General features: G+C 41.4%; 2 protein-coding genes across 3 annotated transcripts in view; both read left to right on the top strand.

The window, feature by feature from the left end:
- The first annotated feature begins 385 nt into the window (after nucleotides 1-385).
- On the top strand, nucleotides 386-6129 carry mtfp1 (mitochondrial fission process 1). The gene is made up of 4 exons (XM_056432383.1): nucleotides 386-510; nucleotides 2259-2386; nucleotides 2776-3008; nucleotides 4201-6129. Exons 1-4 carry the CDS (start codon nucleotides 405-407, stop codon nucleotides 4265-4267), a joined length of 534 nt encoding a protein of 177 aa, XP_056288358.1. The 5' UTR covers nucleotides 386-404; the 3' UTR covers nucleotides 4268-6129.
- Nucleotides 6130-19405: 13276 nt separating this feature from the next.
- Nucleotides 19406-22849, top strand: part of LOC130205025 (mediator of RNA polymerase II transcription subunit 13-like) — a 69187-nt gene continuing 65743 nt past the window's right edge. For both annotated transcript variants that reach the window (XM_056432117.1, XM_056432115.1), the window contains exon 1: nucleotides 19406-19907. In XM_056432117.1, coding sequence (XP_056288092.1) covers nucleotides 19836-19907 — 72 coding nt within the window. In that variant the 5' untranslated portion in view covers nucleotides 19406-19835. The remainder of the gene's footprint in view (nucleotides 19908-22849) is intronic.

Here is a 22849-nt window from a genome sequence, read left to right as displayed (position 1 = left end):
GAATTATATGACATTAGTTGATCATATGTTTTTTGGGGTTCTTTTGTAAAAATCTTGATCTGTAAATAGCATCTCCCGCTGTTAGATATACATGTAGTGGAGCAAGTAGGCCTAGAATATTTCCCTCTAAAATATTGTAGTATAACGTACTATACAATTGAAATCTTAATTTAATAAATAATTCTATAAATAAATAAAATACAATACGAGGCTCCAACACATAGGTGTAATAATTGCAGTTTATAGAGCCATTTTTCTAATGTCAGAAACTTTGAGGAAAGTAAAGCAGTAGTTTTGCTGCCACCTTGTGTTGAGCAACCAGTTGGATGATGTGTACAGTTAAGACCACGCCTCCTTCACGGTCCTCACTGTGTGTCGGATTTCTCGCTGCCCTCCCCGACTGCATGTTGTACAGCACCGGGGATGGATTGAAGGAAGGCATGGATCCCATAGAAGAGAAAACGAGCAAATCGGTCGACATATACCGTGACACATGGGTTCGCTTCCTAGGTATGTATTTATATATTTGTAAAAGTTGTCACCTGCTTTTTTGATAAACCGACTGTTATGAACAGTCGAGGACAGTTAACTCTGCACCGTCATGACCCTGGAGCTGCATGTCAGTCGCGAGCTAGCTAGAAGTTAGCAGAGCTGCCTAACCTCTGTTAAAAATCTATTTATAGCGAGGGTCATTTCCACAGAATTGAATGGACGACGTCCCGTCAATGCCGTTGTTCGTGCCTTGTTTCCAAACTTGATGTTAACTGTATTTTGTGGCGTTAGAGTTGTGCCTGTAACACAGGTATTTCTCAATAAAGTTTGCCATTTAGTGAGTTGAGGCAAGTGACTCGCAACCACAAAGAAACGTCCGCAGGCATGACCAGACTCCTGCGGAAGGTACAACTTCCTGTTTCCCGGGTTGTTCTTCTCTCGTTGAAACACTGGAGTCGTTACTTACGTTGTTACACTGTCAACCAATGAGCTGCAAGCTGAGGACGTCAGGTACAGAGACAGAAGAAGAAGAAGATGAAGGTCATTCATCCTGCAGCAGCAATGCAAACTGCTCTTATGCAGATTATATTGGCCAGCAGCGTTCATCCCCATAATTAAATCAGAATCTATTCGCTCAAATCTTTAATCCTGTCTGACATATTTATTGACATCTATGGACAGAAATATACAAATGAGCCATAAATATTTGAAAATAATAGTTACATTTATGGAGTTGTCACATTTCATGCAGCATTGTTAGATGTTTAACATTAATATAATACTACTACAACACTACACATGTGGATCAAACCTGAATCGTGTTTGGGCACTGACCACATATTCACTGAACCAGGCATTTAAAATAGTGAATCACAGAAAGGTAACCTGAAGCCAGGGGAGAATTTGACCCAGCCTATTGTGCCAGAGCGTTTTTGTTGTCATAACTGAGGGCCTCGCTGGAAGCTGATCTTATGGGCTTTAATTATGCCAGCACAGCTCTTATCAGTTTATGCTCACAGGTGCTTCTGAAGCTCCAATCTTGTTTTCCTGTAAATTGTTTACATTTTCCAGTTTTCATTGTTTTAGGTTTAAATACATCAAACTACCCCAAATAACTAGTTTGACTTTATCACGTATCTTTTGCAGTTTTTAAGAATTTGTGTTGAGTACTCACACCTCCATGTACTTCAGTCATAGGTATGTAAATTCCTGTTTCATGTAAGCTACTCCACAATTCTGTGAAAATGTGAGTCCATAGCACCCAATGAATACTGCATGAACGTTTTAAATAATTTTACAGATATCAAATATGCCTTTTTTTTCTCTCTTGATGCCAACACATCAACTCAGAGCATCTGCAGATACCAGTGTTTTTTTCCACTAAATGTAGATGTATTACATATTACATATATTTATTCTGGCGTACAGTACAGCTGATTTCTTAATATGGTATCAATGGTGTTTGAGTCATTCAAACCTTGTGCAATTTTCCAACTGTCAGAGATAAAGTTGAAATTCCTCAGCCTCTTGTATCTTGCTGGATATGTACTGGCATATATATATATATATATATATATATATATATATGCTCCCAGATGTGACACCACTGAAAAGCTGTACTTTTGAGTGTTGCTGCGCTGCTCTGTTGCTCAAACTGGCATAAAGCAGGCTTATGTGTTTTCATAGACTGGAGGTATAACACCTGTTAGGGGGTTCTGAACTCAAGGAGACTAAACGTATTGTCATTTTTGCATGTCTGCCCACAGGCTATGCCAATGAGGTCGGGGAGGCTTTCCGTGCTCTGGTACCAGTGAGCTTTGTTTGGGGCAGCTATGCTGTGGCCTCCGTGTACGTTACTGCTGATGCTGTGGACAAAGGGAAGAAAGCCGCTGTGGTAAGATTTACCATTTGTGTGTGTTATTTTCATTTATACTCATATTGGTCAAATGTAGATTATTATGTAATGAGGAAGAAGTGTAAATAAATATGAGGTCAACACTATTTGAGATCAGGATTTGCAGGGAATTACAAGATTAATCTAAAAGGTTCATGTGATGCATGAACAGAAAGATCTAATACACAAAACAAACACATTGGGAAACCATCAGCTTAGATAATCAAATATAAACTGGCTCCCTGAATAAAGAAGCTAGAACAGAGAAAATAGACATTCAAATGATGAATAAATGACGATATTATTTTGTGAATACACTGTGTTTAAAACGTCATTGCAATTGCTGTTGCCAACCGATATTATTATTAAACCTGTATCTCTTCCTCAAGGCCCACGGCGACAACCCAGGGAAGACAACGCGGGTAGCGGTGGCAGTGGTGGACACGTTTGTGTGGCAGGCCCTCGCCTCGGTTATCATACCGGGCTTCACCATTAACCGAGTGTGTGCCGCGTCACTGCACCTGCTGGGCAAAACGACAAAGTGGCCCCTGGCCGTCCGCAAGTGGACCACGACAGCTATTGGCCTCTCGACGATCCCCTTCATCATTTCTCCGATAGACAGGTACACACAAGTGACCTTTGTATTCTCGTGATGTATGAATGTTGCTCATTATCTCTGATTTAATTTGATGGCTTTGGCTGCTCACACAATACTGCAAAACAACAACACAGAGCAAGACAGACGAGATGAAAAACACACAAAATATAAAACTCACAACAGTAAAAGGGGAGCAGACATAGTCAAAAAATTATTATTTTCCAGACGAGTTAAATATGTGTAAAGAGTGTAAAGAGCATCTATTAGTTTCAGCTACCGGTTGTCTGAGGCAGGAACTTACATTCAAGTGCAAGGGGATGAAGGACTTCTCTGTCACCTCGTATGGATTCTGCCTTCTTTGACAATGGTTTGTTGTACAGTTCAGATAGATTTTTCTGCTGAGTACCAATTATTTTGCTGCTGACTCATCGCCCTTGTTAATGAGTCACTTCTGTGTGGGGTTGATGGATGCAAACCAGAAAATATTGTTTGAGGGATGTTTGCTAAAAACTGCACTGCTCAGCTGTTTTAGAAAGGACTGACGCTATATATTTGAGACATTTTTATGTCTTAAGTAGGAAAAAATGGATTTGAGTGCCTCCAGATCGAGGTTTTGAACTGAGGAGTGTTTTAGTCCTTTCATGGAATTTGTTGACGATAAGAAAAATGTAGAATAAGAGCAGAGGTATGACTATTTCAAGAGATAGATGTTTCTTGAGGAGCAATCTCTTGCAGAATGAAGTTACACAGTGGTGATTGAGCTTATGGCCCAACCATGAAAGTTCTTGCATCTGCAGTGTTCTGGACTCTGTCTGTGGAGATATTCCAGGGAAAAGGTGCCACTGGTAGGATCTCTGGGAAATGAGCTCCAATAACACACCTGTAATTACTGCTTATTGCCAAAGAGAGCCAAACAAAGCGCTTTTAGGAGAGTGTCATTTAAAGATCATGCTTTTGAAAGAGTTTTATTCTACCAACACTCGCTTAGTAAAATAAAAGGTTGGTCTTAGCACCATTGGCAACGACCGTCACATGGAGCCACAAGCAAGGACAACAACATAATAGTTACTTATACATATTTAAAAGCTCATTGCTACAGTTGCACTTGTGAAGTGAGAAGGGGTTTTCATAGAGCACTTCTGCTTTCATGAAATGGATTCAGCAATACTCTGTTCTGTGTCCAACATTACAATGTTTCTCTTTGTGAACATGGCAGGTCGGTGGATTTCCTGCTGGATTCGAGCCTTCGGAAGATCTACCATGAGGAAGAGAAGCACAAATAAGGACGGGGGTCCCGTCCTGGTGATGGACACCACTCCAGTTGACAAGAATCTGCTCTTCTTGTCCACCAGTGTGAAGCACTAAAGAATGGTGGGGAGGAATTTCATGAAGCAAGACTCCACAGTTGGTCACACATACATAATGCAATTGATTTTACTACAAAGTTATATCATTTATATAAGTAAGTTGAAATGGGATTCCTGCTTCATGAAATATCTCCTTGGACCTCTCAGGGCAATCTAGACAGCGACACCCCAAAAAATATATGCTGAGACAGGACTTTTACAGAATGAAATATGTTTAAATATTCACAGTGAAGTCCTCCTTCAAATATTCCTTGGCAGGGACACAGTGTGCTGTTATATTCCTGTGATCCTCCTTTCAGAGAAAGCCTCCACGGTTGTCCTCGTGGTTTAGAGTTACAAACTCACCTTGTGTCCAGATGTTGAGGAGATTAAAGACAGATCCACATTTTTGTATTAGCCAGATTCAGTAGTACGATATCAGCAGGCCCCAAAAAATGTCCCTCTTGTTCTTGCCTTCCTTAAAGATGTTCTTCTTTGACCGATTCTGGGTGCTTTTCTGAAAACAAAGGTATCTTGTTACTTGAATACATGTTTCAAGTGTCTTATGCACTTTACCTTGTTTCATTTGACCTCACTGTTGGTGATGGGAGCCAATGTTTGCACTGGGAGAATTTTTTTACATCGCGGTTACAATCCATATTATTCTAAATGCTATATGGTTATCTTAAACTAAGAATATTTGTAGTTACACGACGTAGAACTTATTTCTCACCAATATCTAAACTGTGGATCAATAAGTCTGTCGTCAGACTGTCTTGATGTACAATATTATAACTTCTTTCATGTGGAATCGTTAAGCATCTGTTACTCCTTTTAATTGGATTTGAAACTTCATAAATACCTGTGGAGTTCAGCGCTTATGCAGAAACGGGTTGAAGGGATTCTTTGAGAAATATGCACATTCTATAAGCTTTTATTTCCAATGCTTTTCTTTGAGTCATGTGCTGTATCTCATGCTGATGCAAAGGAAACCTGGGAAGATGTGTCCACATGTGGACTTCACACATGACAGGGATTATTCTCCTTTAAAAAATAAGATATGTGGTTAACTGATGTTGTGAAATAAGAAGGGAACTTAAAAATTATGGAATGGTTGTAATTGGCAATTCATTCTGTCAGTGTACAACTCGAGCAATAACCTTTTTGTGTGTCACAACATTCTGTTTGCCGTTCGGTTTATCACGGATGGAGAAATGCTGAAAGATGAGACTGTGGTTTGTAACTCGCGGTGCACCAATAATGTTTTGACTTGCTGATGTTCCATCATGTTAAATGAGCAGATCAGGACACAATGCACAATGTTGTGTTCTTTTGCTGCTTTGACTGATTGTTATCATGAGTTTTAGGGGTCCCAGTAAGCTAGTGATCCAATGTGACATGTAAAGCACCCACAATGTTATTAATGTTCTTGTCCTGCATTATTGGTGCATCCCTTGTGAAAATATATGTATTTATGTTCAATTGTAACACTTCAGATTACACACAGAACATCATAATATTTTTATTGTTACACACTCAAAATTAAAATTACCGTTTTTCTTTAAAACATTTTTTTCATGTGCCAGTGTTTTCGGAAGTGGGTTTTATGATTCAGATTTTCAGCCTTAACATAAAAAGAAGATCAAACCTCAAACTGTGTTCTATGTTCACAATGTGAAGCTCCATTGATTACAGTGGAGAGCCAATATTCAGCAGTCATTCTGCTCTGTAGCAACTTCTGACACACCGGAGAAATAAGAAATCCCTCTTGAAATAAATGCATATTTAAAATACCATAATGGAGTTTTGTGTGGAGTTCTTGTAAAGTATATAGGCTCTATGTTTTTTTGTGCTGACCATTTCTGCAGTTACGGTCTTCTACATTACGAATATTGACAATAAATACAGTTTTGGGAAGTCATCATGGTTGACAGCTCGGTTACTTCGAGGCCTTCCTCTGAGAACGCCTTTCCACGGTGTGATTTCAAGTGGCGGCGCAGCAACCTGCTCTTAGTGCTGGCACATCTCCACTTCCTGAGTAACCGTTGCATTGAGAGGAAAGGGGCGTAATCCAAAGGGCTGTTTAACCAATGGTAGAACAGGAAGCACTCAAAGGCCCATCACACCAGCAGTGATTGGAAAGGCTGGTTGCACTTATCCATCTTGATTGAGTCGCAGCTGATGCCAATTCTGTAAATGAAGAGCCCACTTAAAGGGCAAAGGAAGCACAGCAGCTGTAGGCACAGTCATGTCTCTGCTTTGTTTTGTGTTTGTGGCTCTTTTGGCCTCTGCTACTGCTCGGCCAGGTAAGACGAACAATTTTTATTCCTCGAGTCATTTTGATCAGTTTGATTTTTTATTTTTATTTGTGGAGGATCTTGCTGAAAGTATTCCCTGTCTCCTGCCCTCCTGACCGCTTAACATCCACAGGCATTCCTCAATACATCCACGGTCAGTGGGTTATCACTGAGGAGGATTCACAGTATGAAGACACCGATGGACAGTTTCCAACTCTGTGGCCCGAAAGCACACCAGAAGTTGTTGAACTGGTGACGGCCGAGGATCTGAGCTGGCAGACTCCTCTAGAACCATATCCCATGACTGAACAAGGTGACTGTAGTGCATTTATAATCCTGAGCCACATAGTCTCTTTAAAAAAAAAGTATTTAAACCACTCATTACAAACTACTTTCACTTTTTCGTCCATTAGATACAGTTCATGGAAAAGAATTGTCGGTGTGGAAAATCATCCTGATAGTGGCCGTCTTGCTGGTATCTGTAGTGGGATGTCTGAGCCTGGCCTATTACATGTGTATCTGGAGAGGTGGCAGGATTCACTATCAGCCTCAGAAGTTGGATTATGCTTGAGAAAAATAAAAGTGAATTTTGTCAACCCGTTCTCAAGTAATCATTTTATGTTTTTTAAATGTCCGTAGACTGACTTTATGTGACGCTTGTTGTTATTACTGGTGAGTAAGCGGTGAATCAGATGACGCACTGGCAAGCAAAGTGTATGCGAACTGAGTTTTTGGTTCGTCAACGTTTGCTTAAACTCTTTCAGTTGTCCTGACTATTAATACGACATAACTTGTGACTGTTTGAAAGGGTATGACAAATCCATCTTTCCCTGGAGAAGCATATCCTGATATTTGTGGATGGTGTGCTATATTGGCAGAACAGCTGCTTGTTGGTCAGGGTTTCAATCTGAGTTTAAATCAAATGCACATTTTTACAAATGACTAATCTCAAGGATGGGCTAAATTCATCGAAGAAATCATCAACTGGATATACCAGCATTTTCTTTAATTAAATAAAGATAAAAAGGCTTTAATCACTTATAAAAACCATAATGTGATTAACCTAGGCTTAGTTATGGATTCAGACCACCTGAAGAATATATCAAGGAATAGAGGATTAACAGAATTTGGAGATATGTGTCCATTAGCTTCAGTACTGTAATGGTGTGTTCACAGGTCTCTGTACAAAGTAAAACACCTGCAGGTCTAGTCCTCACTAGGACCAGGGAAGTGGATCACATCACTCCAGTTCTGAGGTCTTTGCACTGGCTCTTGTCCAACTAAGAATTTACTTTAAAACATGCTGTTGGTTTAGGGCCTAAAAGCGTGTGTGACCTGCTGCGACCTTATGAACCATCGCGACCCCTCGGGTCGTCTGGGACGTCTCTTCTCTGCTCCAAGAGTCGGCTCTGAACATGGAGAAGCAGCATTCAGTTTTCTGCTCCACATCTGGAACAAAGTCCCTGAACGCTGCAGGTCTGCTGGGAACCTTAACTTCTTTAAATCCTGATTTTTCTCTTGTTGCCTTTATTTGAACAAGAATGAATTATCTATCTCACTACTGCATTGTATTTCTTTGAATGCACTGCAACTTGTTTTCTATTTCTTGCTTTTTTACTTTAATGTGTGAATGAATGTTCTTAATTTTTAAATCTTGTTTTCTTTTATATTAGGTTCTGATGGTTTTATGTGAAGCACTTTGAATTGCCTTGTTGAAATGTGCTTTACAATTACACATGCTTTGATGAGATGCTCCTGAGTCGACAACCAAGACAATGGCCGTCCAAAACTGCTGCTTAATTTTCTAATGGATAACATCATTATATTTTCTGAAAGTAGTATAGCCTACGCTTTTAGAAGCCTTGTACTTGCGTTCACATATAGTGAGACCTCACCCAAAAAGTATCCCAAATGCATGTTTTACAAGACAGTCCTCTCTGTAGCTTTACATAGCATGTCACGTGTTCTAAAAAAGTAGATCATACATAAAACAGCCATTATTGTCTCTTTTGAAAATTGAATTGGATTGTTTTGGTTTTAAATGTAGAAATCCTAAAACGTGTATAAAGGCTTTATTTCAGAATAATCCTGTGCCCCGTAATGGCCACTAGAGGTCAGGAACATCATGTGTGTGCCATGCTCCACCTCTGGATCAAGCTTAAACTGTTTCATGATGGGAGGTTTATACAAGGTTCATGACTCAAACCTCAGTTGAGTTTAGATCTCTTATGCATGTATATATGATGGAATGGATTTTAAAATGTCATTTTCAGTGGATAGCTGGCCAGTTGCCACAATATCGGTTGTATTTGTGAATATATTTAGAAACTACAATCCATTGTTGAACAAAGTAATATTGATCATTGTGTGACAGTTGATAGTCTCGTGGTAAGCGGCCTATTATTGATCACTATCTTCTGTGCCTCGATAATATCTAAATAAAAGTTCAAGTGTCTTTTTCAAGGAAAGCTTTTTCTGTGAAGCGTTTCGAGGGCCAGTTTCTTTCTGAACCACCAGCCTAAGCTCTTTTCACTTCGCGAACTTCAGTTTCCATTATGGTTTGCCGCCTTTGGCAAACTTCCTCTTCAGGAGGATTGACAGGCAGGCTGTTGGCAAAACCAGCCATTACTGCGAAAAGTAAAGAATAATGTTTTAATTCAGTGTCGAGCAAGCGGGCTCAGATCAAATCCACAAACATTTATAAGTCCCCCTTGAGCAATATCAGGTGGCATTATGGGGCCCAAGGAGACAAAAAGCTGATGAATTGAATTAATCTCCCCTCCCGTGATGGATGGGCCTGTTCGCAGGGGGCTGGAAAATAGGCGCATTGTTCATCTGTCACTCAGATTGCCATGTCCCTCTATGATTTGTGTCTGTGTTGTGAAGGCCACAAGTGGCCAAAAGACCTCCCTCTCTCCTTCTCATTCGTCTCAATGCTTTTTTTTTCTCTCCAGGAATTCCCATCCTTTCAATCGCCTCCCCCCACACTGATATTCATAAAGCCATTGCAGAAAGGAAAAAAAAGTATTCTCTCAGGACAAACAAATACAAATATGTGTCACTCTTGCTTTATTTTCTGGACAGTTGGTGGGGGTGCATTTCAGATACAACATCCCATAACTGTACACACACTCGACCAATTCATAATTTTCAAAAGGTGTGTAAGAATAAGTCTGCTTAATACATCATGGTAAATATAGAGAAGTTGCTTCAAAAAGTATGTTGTTGTCTCTATGCATGTGTTGTGTTGGTACATCTACATATTGCAATATAAACATGTTTTTTTGTATTTTCTTTTGGTTTTACGTTCATATTTCCATTATAAATTCATGTCACGCCTTCATGTATTTTCACAACGTTGGTTGTCGTCCTCTCTTCTTGCTTTAACTGTATTAAGGTCCACACAAACACAACGTGGGGGAGATCGGCTCTCAACTGGAACTCTCTTTAAATTGCCCTGTTTGGGTTTCTAGACTTTCTAGTTGTTATTATGTTTCCATTTAAGATTACACGATTAACATGTAGAGCTGCTTCGACATTTTATACGAACAAACAAAGTGTCATCCAGTGTTGCCAATGAATTTGTCTTTTTCCTCTCTTTCCTATGTCGGTGCCCCTTGGGGGCAACCATCCCGGCTGCGGGTCTTTAGACTCCATTGTTTCTCTCAAGCACCTGCCCCTTCAAAGGCACCTGCCCCTCTATGGGAACAGGTGCTAAAAGGTGATTCAATAGAGAAAACACAGTCACTGCTTTTGTGCTATGTGTGGATTACAAATTGAGATAAGATATTATCTGCTGCCTGAGAGCAGAAGCTACTGGAGAAGACGGACTAGGAGGTAAAGCGCTGGCTGAATGAGGACGGGAAGAAAGCGACTCGATGGATGTGCCGCTGGACGAGAATCACCAAGAGAACTTTACCAGAAAGAAAACAAGACAAGAGTCGACCGCCATGCCAGATGCGATGTACGCTAACATGCTCACCGTGAAAATACCAACATGCTGATGTTCAACAGGGATAGCCGATATATAAATATATACATGTTTAATTAGTTACGATGGTGGTTAGCACAATGTCTCACTCACACACACAGCTCTCAGTGCCCCCCTTTAGTGAAGGATATGTTTGTAAAGGCCACTTTAAGGGCACTAACTGAAATGTTTAACGCCCGCTTGTCGATTTATTGAGGTCAGCAGAAGGCTACGTTTTGAGAAACAGGCGAGCCGGCTATGTTTGGATTGATTTTGAGCAAAAGAGAAACAAAAGACAACCACAAAAGAAATAAGGCAAAGCGACATAAAAAATGAAGGGCAAGGCCAGAGCCGTGTCACTGAGCATTAAACTAATAAATATCAGTTTCTGTCTCTGAGACGTGAAGACAAAGAGCATGGAGAATTATGCTGACTTTGCTGTTATGTGGATTTGATCAAGATCTTTACTCTGGAGGGGGGTGGACTTTGTTGGTATTGTAGTTCGTGATTTATTTTGAAATAGTATCTTTAGAAATTAAAGGCAAACAACATACAATTAATTGAAACACGCATACAAGATGACAAATACAATATACAGGGTCAAACTAATAATCGCCGCAAAAGACACATGGAAATAAGTTAAATAAAATAAATGATGTAACTAATATAAATGAATAGTAAGGTAGCTTTTAGATTATTTTGCCAACTGCAAAATACAGCATAAACTGCAAAAGCAGGGCCTTTATATTGACAGATTGACTCCAGGAATAATTCTGATTCATGTGGATCAATATGTATTGTCCTAATAAAGATTCAACGTGCTAAACAAAGAGCAACACGACAGCTCTTGTTTCAACAAAGAAGCTGTCAGTGATGAAGTGGTGATTCCTGATTCGACAGCGTGAGACAGGCTGTGTGCTCTGCATGCTGACAGAGAGCTCTCTCTCTCTCTCTCTCTCTCTTTGTGAAATGAATTAGGTGAACATGAAAACTGAGCAGACCTTCAGCAATACATTATGTATGAGGAGCTTGAAGGCTCCTACTGAATTCTGTTCAGGTGGCATCAGAAGATGCAGCCAAGTGGAAATGCTGGCTGGTCACTTAAAGCACACTCTCTGAGATAATATTTCGACATGAAAACATGCGGCTTGGGCTACATTCTTCTTCCTGCAATACATCAGGTTTCTATAGTGGCTACAGAGGAGGTTTACTGGGGCAACAGGGGATTAAAGGCCTTGCTCTAACCTTCATGCTATCTCCCACCTTGCATAACTGTAAGCTGCCATTTGCAATTTAAATTAAAATCTATATTTTGTTCTCGCACTTGATTTACCAGTTACAGTATTACTGGAGTCATCATCTGCGGCGTATAAGAGCAAGCTCGCAGCACGCATATCATCTGTGTTTCAGTGAGTTTGACAGCTTGACATCATTTCAAAATCAGATAATAAACCATATGACCCCCCCACCCCCATATTCTGTTGTTATGAGATAACATCTAATTTCCCTTCTCTCGAGTAATCCTACAAAGACATCGTCTGCTCACCGTGAAATCAATATGCTGCGGAAACACCATTACAACAGTCTTCACAGCGCTTGAGTGAATCATTCGAGATCATAGACGAACGTGCACACGCAGGCAGACGCAGAGACACCACACACACGCACACACACACACACACGCACACACACACACACACACACACACGCACGGGCAGGTGCACATACACACTGTCACCTCCAGTGTGTCCTTTTCATACAACCGGACTCATTCAGAAGTTACAGGAGTGCTCAGTGGGATTCAACTGTGCCTCAGTGCCCGGTGACAAGTGTTTGGCCCTTTGAGGAAAATGTGCATCAAATCACACACGACGGAACCAGTATCAGGACCCAGTATCAGGATCCAGTATCAGGAACCAGTATCAGGACCCAGTATCAGGATCCAGTATCAGGATTCAGGATCAGGATTCAGAATCAGGATTCAGAATCAGGATTCAGTATCAGGATTCAGTATCAGGATCCAGAATCAGGATTCAGTAGCAGAATGAATTATAATTGGTGTAGTGGGCTCACAGGGAGAGGGGCTCACGGTCAGTAAAGTGCTCCTTAGTTGACAGACGGACAGTAGGCTCTTGTCATTCGACGCAAATTATAAAAGGAGGGAACATCGATCATCACAAGGCGGGACAGGCAAAATAAATATATTTCAATATGTCATCGTCTTAGGATGCTAACACTAGCTAATTAGCACTGAACACGAAGTACTGCTGAGGCTGATGGAACGTCATTAGTTGTTCAGGTATTTGGTCACAAACCAAAGTATTAGACTATTATTAGTCTAGTATTCAAAGGGGGTACAAGTCTAATATGGAAACCATGGCTACTACATTGTAGGCCTACAGCAATACATCCAAGATATTTAAATAAAAAACAAAAATGCAGACCTCGTGATGGCACGGAAGGAAAAGTGAGTCAGTGGGATTCATCCTCTGATAACCATGAACGTGTTTACAAAATGTTCTGACAAACCATTAAGGAGAGGTTGAGATATTTCAATAAATAACCTCTCCTCCTGCTGGTGGCGCTGAAGTGAGGGGTTCCTCAACGTCATGAGGATTCATCCTCTGGGGAAACTGAACGTCTGCTCACTATTTCAACAAACGCTGGTTCAGCTTCTTAAATATCTTTTGGACTGTAATCAACAGACTATGTGATATGTGATAATGTGATAATGAACATAATCTGTAGCCGTAGACCCAGTAATAGGAATAGAAAGTATGCAGACACAAAGTAATCATTTGAGTTGTGGAAACAGACAGAAGTATATTTAAGGTAACATACATTCGGACTGTAAACGTACAGGCAGACGACCGGTCCGGCATTCTCTTTCTGGGAGTAACATCAACAGTGGAGTGGACAGTTAGAAAACCACAACAATGAGCGTGTGACAGTCCAAGAAGAGTTAGACCTATAGACGTGATTTAGAGTCTCTCGCCCTCTCTCTCTTTCTCTTTCTCTCTCTCTCTCTCTCTCTGGCACTGCTATAATTTTCCTGGGTGGAATGATGGATGAGGCCGTGTCAGCCCATGTTCATTATAATGCACACCATCTATTCTTCTCAGCCGGACTCTCTGCGCTCCAGGAAATGCCAGCGAGGTATTGGAGCCGCTGAGAGAAGAGGAGAAACTCTCATTTGATTTTATGGAGAGAATTTGCTGCTAGGTGTGTGTTAACGGAGCACACGGTGATCCATCAATCACTAATGAAGATTCTGTGAGGCTACCGCTTGTTCTTAAAAGAAACACAAGCCTCTCTGGGTATGAACAATAAATAGCCTTTCATGTCCACATAAGCATTATCCCTCGCAAATTGCTTGTTCTCAATTAATAATGAGTTAGCTGGATGCAAAACATGAAGCAAAACATGTCAGAGTAGTGTTTGCCGACATGACCTATTAGCAATGTATGAAAGTCCATGACGTTTTTATTTGTTCAACCTCTACTACAAGCAATGGGACAGATGTTCTGTTCTCTTCATGCCAGTGTCAAGTGGGCGGGGCTCTGTTACATACACATTCATGCACCAATCAGGATAAAAATTACAACTGTTGTGGTGAGCTGTCAATCAGATATGGTCAGATGGCATGCAGATAGTCCTGATTGATTTGTTCCAGCTGTTCATGAACTCATTACTACATTATTGTGTGGCTTCCTATATATAGCAGATATCGTTTTTACTTCATCCAGTAAGCATATCTGTAGCCTTGCCCCAGTAAAAGCAAGCAACTAGAAACTGTAAGCCACTGTAAGATATATTCATTTGTTTTACAACAATCCTTTGTAAATGTAGTTATTACTTCATTTAGAAATACGTGGGACAGAGTTTGTAGCATTAAATATCTTTTTGTGTTCACAATACTTTTAAATCATCTCAGTTTACATTTGCATTATGCTACATTTCCATTAAGAATGAAGTCGTATGTGTCCCTCACTCTGGTTGATATCTAGCAATGTGCACATCTCCCTGTAATAAACTTATGGTTCCTAATTAAGCATTAATTACAACATGTTCCAAATGTTAGCTTTTATTGTTGCTTTAATCATGAGTATTTAATGTTATAGATACATATTAAAGATTTGTATTATTGTTTCCACAGCCTCTAATAAACCAGCAAAGATCATAAAATCTTCAGATGGTTCAGTTTGTTGTCACTTACTTTAGGCTTCAGTTTCAATTCAGATTTATAGGTTTATTCAAGAATTGAATAAATTGTGTTTAATAGACAAAAAGACTACGATACATTTTAACGAAGCAAAACATTTACAGGGAGAACTATTAATCCCGCAAATAACATTGTATGTGTTGCTTGAATATAGGTTTGCATATATTGATGTGAGTATATGTTCATAGTTTAACGAAATGACACTGAACAGAGTCGCACACATTAAACACAAACGCTCATCCACTCCATCCCAAACGAGACTGAACACCTTGTCTAGACAAACACATTATCTTTAATCAGTGCGGTAATGCATCTTTCCTCCTCTCACACAGATCAAGTCAGTGAGGGCCTGATGAGGGGAACTATGTGGCATATTGAAATAGATTTTTTCCAACTGATAGCATCTCATCCTATCAGCTCCACACCAAGTGTGCCAAACCGTGTGCGCCAGTCTTTTGAAAGCCTTTAAAGATGTATTGAACAAAAGGGGAAGAAAGTCTCCAAATGAGTTCTGGATCATTCCCGGAGCAACGGGATCAATAACTGCCAGGCTAAGCCCTCGTTCATCCATCTGATTCATATCTTCCTCCCCTGCTTTTCAGATATAAGAGGACTAAAGGCGGCCTCTCTTTTGCAATATGCATCAGATGCAAGCTGCTTCCTCCTACACGTGAAGGTGTATAAAGTGATTAATGTCAGGATTGTACTTCTCCCATAATGGATGTTGTACATCAGTAGGCCTATGGTGACTTTCTAGGGATGTATGGCAGCGAAAATAATCCACAGTTGTCTATAAATAGCTCTCTTAGATTTACACTTAGAGGTAACATCTCTTCCATGGAGAAATTCCGCCTGACTGGCTATAAATTATAAAGCCGAAATCAAACTACTGCCACGATGCAGCCATTTATACACATCACATGATGCTCAAATGTCTCTCAGAGAAAATGTGAAACTCCCAGTGCTGCAACTTAGAAAATGAAATCCTGTGTAATGTATTTACATGACGAGGGGATGTTGAGGTTAAATGATAGTTGTTCCAATGCTCAGTGGAAAACCTGCAGCGCAAGGAAACTTCTTGAGGAACTGTTTATTACAAACATGGTCTCAGCTGAGTCTTCTTGCAGTCACAGATATATGCAAAATATATCCCTGGGATAAAAGGATAGAGGGTTAGGGAATGTGGGCATTTAAAAAAGCATTGCACTTTTATGATGGCAAATGTGATGTGATTTAAGAATAAAAAGCATTTTGACGCAATACAAATATTTGATCTTTCAAAGTCCTTGTATGCAGAGTTTTTTTTTTAGCAATTGGACTATATATGTTCTTGTTTATCCAAACCTATATCTATATTGAAGATATAACATTTACTTATTGCTCAAATAAAACAAGAAACCAGCAAATCCTGTACATTACTTTGCCAAAACAATCCAAGCATACATCGCCCATATTTATGATAGAATAAATGATTGATAATAACACAAATATTTGATGCGCTGACTCCTGGATGGCCTCCTCTGTCTACCTCAGGAAACTGCGGCTGTATTCATAATAATCTTTTGTTCTTCGGCCTCAAAGGGCACCACCACCTGTATCTTGGAGAACAGAAAGAACCACCGGAGCTTTTATAGATAGTGTAAACAAAACCTCCAACAAAACGTAAACATAACAATGGCTGGATAGTAGGAAGTTATGATATTATCAGCACACAAGTTACCACTGAGGACACTATGGTCCAGTCTCCAGTGTGGCATGTTGTGCATTTGAATTTAATTACCTTTAAACTAACAAAATAAGTAGATAAATAAGTTAGTGTTCACTAATACGTATACTTAGAAATAAACTCTCACTCGCTGTAACTTGGTGATGTAGTTAGAGGAAGAGAGAAAGTTCACATTGAGTTAGACTTCAGTTAGATGAGTGTGTGTTGATTTCCTGTAAATACCTGCTCTATTTAAACCTGCATGACGTAATATTTTCACCTAATAATGTGTTTATGGTAATTGTGCCAGCACACAGCACACACACAGAGAGCATTAGTGTTCATTTGGAGACATGTTTATGGTCACCGGATGACTTTAAGGGCAATATTCAGTCTCAGTTTTTGGTCTCAGCCAAATTCCTACAAAATGCTTCACTACATTTAGTTGCTAACTTTGTGTTAAAGTTTGTAACTAAAAACAGATCCCTTCTGAGGTAAAAAATGGATGCGGGTCGCAAGACTAAAACAAAAGCTGAAAAAGGCTAACATGCTCTGTGGAGCTGAGAAGAACTGTAGCCAGGGCTCTCAAGTTTTGAAAATAGGCAAGAGTGACATTTCCATCAGCACCACCCCCCCCCCCCCCCGCAGAACGAAATTTTCTTTATTTTGCTCTATTTTCATTGGTTGCTGGATTAAATCTTACCCAGATACGGGTTTTATCTGATTGACTATTGTGTAGCCCATTTCTTTTTTTGTTGATTGGCTGATAAGTGGCACCTCACAGCAGAACTCCAGGGGAGCGCTTGATTCCTCCATGGTGAGGGCAGCGCGGCTCATGTTTGCGCGCTGCGGCACATTAAAACATTAAATAGCCGAGAGTTTTTTTCAGCGTGAGAAATACGATGTGTGGCGGGAGTGCGTGATTTAAGACCGAAATGCGTGAGTGTCACGCTCAATGCGTGACACTTGAGAGCCCTGACTGTAGCTCTGGTTATAATTATCTGTGGGTTCATCATGAGTGATACCCTTCAAATGTCACATCCACACATTCTCTATTTGTATATGTTAAAATATTTATTAGTGCAGCGTCAAATAAAACAAACAAACAGCTAACCCAACACATATAACATGAACAAACAGCATTATTTTATACATAATCAAAGATTGGATTTTTGGTGATTTGTTGTAGGCTATAGGGTAGGGGGGTGGGGGGACTTCATATATGAATATATGAATACAACCTTTTTTTCATGGATAGTTTGGATAATTTGCAGGGAAATAAATGCGACAGTATATTTGAATATTTTTTCCTATGTATGGATTCGTAATTAGTATTATTTTTTTAATAGCTTAATATAATGTTGTAATGTGGCGAATTTGGTGAGACTAACCTACATGGAAGCCTTTTATGAAAGAGTCATTCTGACCTCTATTCTGCCACATCCTTTGTGATCACAGTTACATTATGTAACCAATGCATCACAAAGAGACACCACACAGACACATGAAAGAAGAAAAAAACATCATATAAAATAATCTTTTAGAATAGACAGACGAGCAGAAACAGCGAAGGCACGTCTGACAACAAAGCGTGTCTGAATCATAAAACACCGCTAAAGATCCGCGCGCACGACAGGCAGATATATATCCAGCCTCATATCAAAGATACCAAACACTACTGTAATCCCAGACTTTGATCACGTGAGCACAAACTTGGCCAAATGGGAAGGCGAGTCTCTGTAGTACGCTTCCGACCGCCATTACATTACAATGCTTGGTGGGCTGGACGATCGTGCGCGAAGAAACTGCTCCAGCGGCGCGACGCGTGAAGCAAACCGACACCGAGGGCGAGGATGACACACTCGGGTTACGCGGACACTTATTTACCAACATAATAACGCGCTCCGAGAGATAAACAACGGGCGAGGAGAGAGGAAAACGTGCACATGTTGGGAGGATTTAATTCAATTATCAAATCATTTCTCGAGGAGGAGGAGGATTCGCTTTTTTGTATGTGTGTGTGTGTGAGTGTAAATGTCGTGGTGGTTTACAGAGATCTGCAGCGTGCAGCATTTTCTTCCCGTCAGTGATCGGCGCCAGACAACGACTGTCACTTTTGTTTAAACTGTGCATTTAAAAAAAAAAAAAAAAAAAGAAGGAAGAAGAAAAAAAGATTTGGTGTGTGTGTGTACAAGATTGAGGCTGTTGTGGCCGCGAGAGGACGTTTCGTAATGATATCAAACTGAAAGGAAGGAAGGATTTTCTTCTTCCTTTTCTTTCAAACCTCGGTCTACAGAAGCCTTCTTGTCGTTTTCCTGGCGGCGGAGTGTAAGAATAGTTTTTTTTCTTTTTTTCTTTCCTCGTCTGAACGCGTTTGACTCATGATTCGAGGTTACTGGGAGCCCGCTCCACTCGGTCCGCCCCGCCACGGAGGAGCACCGGGGGCTTTTCTTCCCCAGCGACCCCTCGTCTGCGGGCCGTTTAATTGAAGAGCAACAGAGGGATTAAACATTCCAGCTCGCAGCGCCTGTTCTTGCGAGGCGGACACCGGGCTCTACGCTGCGAGAGCAACCGCTGTGGTAAGAAAGAAGGCTATAAATAGCTCATGCAATTCTCGAAAACTATCACAAGTGGTGCATCAGCTTGTGGAGCAGACGGAACCCGATATCCTGCATGCAACGGCTCGGCTTGAAGTTCAGCCGATCGCTTTGCACAGCGGCCAACGTGGGATTATTATTTTTTTAAAGAAGTTTTGTCTCCTAATTTCGCATTTTTTCCCCGAGGGGGGGGGGGGGAGTGGTGCTCCTGCTGCTAGTGCTGCTGCTGCTGCTGCTGCTGGTGGTGGCGGTGTTGGCGTTGGTGGGGGTGGCTGTGCCTCGGCGCGCGAGAAAAAGGAGATCGTTTCCTCATGGATTATGCTCATTTAATGATGAAACTATCAACGGGAAGACTGATCTGCAATCGGGGCTGATCGTCCCCTCCGTGTGGATTGAGATGGATCCATCTCCGAGCTCCCCACCGTGGACAATGATCACGTTTGGAATCGCCTGACCTGGTTTGTACCAATGTTTTGATCCCCGCGCACGCTCGGATTTACATTACAACGTTACATCCGCTGGGGCTTCTCTCTGAATACGCCCATTCCTCTGGCCGACACATCCCGAGTCGATTATCTGGACCTCTTGTGAGGTTATACGCCGGCTCGTCTCGGCAAGACTCGTGCGGGATCCGGTTTGTCAGCCCTGCTCGGTGTTTATACCGATGTAGGATTCCGACATGCGCAGCGCTGACGACCCCAACGGCGGACGAGTATGACTACAACAGCGAATTGGGTGGCTAACGGGGCAAGCCTTGAGGACTGCCACTCCAACATCTTCTCTCTGGTACAGTATACCCGTGCAGCATGCCTGTCACACACACACACGCACACACGCGCGCCCGCGCCAGTTGTGATTGACAAGTCATAAGACCGTGGGAGGCACGCTTAAGTGAATGTCTGCTGCACAATAGCTGATGTTGTTATATGGTAATCATTAACACGGGTTAATGGTGCGAAGAAAAATGCACCACATCTTACCTCTGAGCCTGTTTGGAATAATACCACTGTTATCTGATCCATAACATATCTCATCGCGCTTATGTACAATGTTGAAATGCTATACCAAAACAAAATGACTACTTGTTTTGGTGTGGGTTTAGCAGATAAACAATAGATGAACACTCATGTATCTCCATCCAAGGCCCTTGTCCTTTCTCCCTTTTTAAGAAATAATAATGTCACTGTAAATGTAGCTGGAACTCTGTTGCATTGAAAATCACTTGGAGAGAAGGTGGACTTCTGCCTCTTTTAAATATTTCTAACATCAGAGATTTTATAAACAAGAGGGTTTCTGATCATCAGGGAATAGTAGTTTAATATGCAGATTTTATGAATATATCTCACCAGGTATTGATTTGAAGATTAGGGATAATTTAGTTTGAATGTGAACTGAGTAGCACACAAAAGCAACATTTCCAGATCTAAATTGATATGTTTCTCTCGAAGAAAGGAAGGTTAATAAGATTTTGACAGACGGCGGCGTGCATCAGGCACACAGCGGAAAAAATCACTTTCACACTCAGTTTATCTAAAAAGGTGTTTTTTGGACTCGCCTGGCAGTATAATTCTTGCAGTAGTCACTGGCTTTGAGGGCGGAGGGGATTAAACAGCATTTCTTCACAGTGTTCATCCTGCAATCAGCGAGTTAACTGTCCTACTACAAAAGGCAGCCAAGTGGAAAGGCATGCAGGAGACAGGCACAGGCTGCTGAGAAGCACAACAACATTGGTGTCCTGGGGGCTTTCCAGGTGATCGTGCAGGTTGTTCACCAGCTAAGCGGCCGACCCCTGTTACACTTCACGGGTTACGTCGAAGCTAAAACAAAAATATGTCTCATGCTATGGCTTCAGATTTACTGGTGGCTCGAGAAGAGAGAAAAAAACCTCTAGTTATCACACAGCTTGCAGAAATCTCTAACGTTTCAGACAAGGCAGCAGCAGTTCTTCCTTCTTGTGTATTTTAGGACCCTTTCTGACTGAAAGCAGGGAGAGATGGATTCTAAATATTATCATAAGCTACTCTAAAGCGTCTTGTCTGAATGTCATTGCACTGGTCGCGGATAAATGTGACTGCGTTTCAGTGTCAGACGTCTGGCTTAAATTCTCTCCGTCCGACATGCTACGGTTGAACACGTCTGTGTCAACGTCTCGGTCGAGGTGGTTCCCTCGTGGAACACGCTTTCATTCACTCACCGCGGCGTTGTTGGCCGTCGTGCTGCACATCGCTTTCAAACGGAGGGAGAAAGACACCATCCATCAGCTGGCTTGTTGAGAATATTTATGACTGGCTGGTGCCACAGCGGTGGCTCACTGGCAGGCCTCCTAGGGAAGTCCAGGACAGAACTCAACACTAAGGACACACCAAGTGTCCTGGGTGGAGGATGCCACTGAGACAAAGAGGGGGATGCAGATTGCATCCCGATGTTGAAAACGAGACATTTGAGCTGTGGAGGCTAACGTGCTGGTATTATCACTGGAATCAGGTGTGAGTATTAATCCAGCAAAAGACAACTTGGAAAAATATATGTTTTATATGAACAGTTGCTCAGTTAAGATGTTCTGCACGCATTTGGAAACGTATTACTTGGTAAACAATTAGTTGATTAATTGAGTGATTGTTCACCACAAAATTGACCGGCTACAATTTAGATAATCTATTAATAATTGGAGATTTTTATGCAAGGAAAAATGCAAGAAATGCCATTCAGTCATCTGAATTTATTGAAAAGGGATAATCTATAGAGGTTTTGGCCAGTGTTCCAGCAATTTGAGGATTTCATCTTTTGTTTCCTAAAATAAGGAAATAATTTGTTAAAAAAAGAAAGAAAGATAATGCAAATATTTATCAGTTGCAAGCACAACTTGGACATTTCGAGTTCAGTAAATGCCAAGAATACGACCCCCAATGTATTTAACCTTTTCCTCCAGGTCACGCCACTATTGTCTTGCATAAAGGCCTCGTGGCTAACCGGTGAGCGCTCCGGTCTGACAGCCTGTTAAACAGCATTCCAGTTCGCAGTAACCTCGTCCCTCACGCACATTCACCGGCTGTTATTCCAACCCACGTCAATAAAGAGTACCTTCAGAAAGCACAAGTGCCCATACTGTGGGACTTTATGGGGACACAGCAGATTACTGTCATGTGCTCCGTGAGACCGGTGTCACATACTTGAGATTCGCTGCCATCGCACAACCCACAAAACAACGGTCTTGTGTGGCTGCTGATCAGCCGCCTGTGACAGAGAGCAAACGACACCCTTCTAAGCGGGAGAGAAGATCGTGGTGCGCTCCGTTAAAGTGGCGAAGGGTGGAGGACGGGAGGAATGTTTTCAGGCTGAGGAGTGAGTAAGACTGCAGCCAAATCTGTTTTCATTTTAGGAAAGTATTATGACTGATGGGCATTTCCTGACTGCTCGCCTCAGCCTATTTAAGAGAGGAACGGCGAGAGTGAGACAGAGCAAGAGAGAGAATTAAAGAGAGAGGAACGTAATGAGAGGAGAGAGAGAGAGAGAGAGAGCACAAACAGTCATCTTTCTGTGGACTGGGCCAGTTCTTATGACACCGACACCAGCCAGAGCCTCCGCCTGAATATGAAATGCAAGGAGACAGTCGAGAGCTTTACGACCCAGGAAGCCTGTGTGTGTGTGTGTGTGTAAACACTGTAAACCATCTAGACTCGGGAGACAAACTTCAAACACCCATCACATTATGCACACGCACACGCACA

The sequence above is a fragment of the Pseudoliparis swirei genome, chromosome 15 (assembly GCF_029220125.1).
Source record: "Pseudoliparis swirei isolate HS2019 ecotype Mariana Trench chromosome 15, NWPU_hadal_v1, whole genome shotgun sequence".
Classification (NCBI taxonomy): domain Eukaryota; kingdom Metazoa; phylum Chordata; class Actinopteri; order Perciformes; family Liparidae; genus Pseudoliparis; species Pseudoliparis swirei.
Note: the sequence above shows the minus strand (reverse complement) of the source record. Positions and strands in the feature narration are given on the sequence as shown.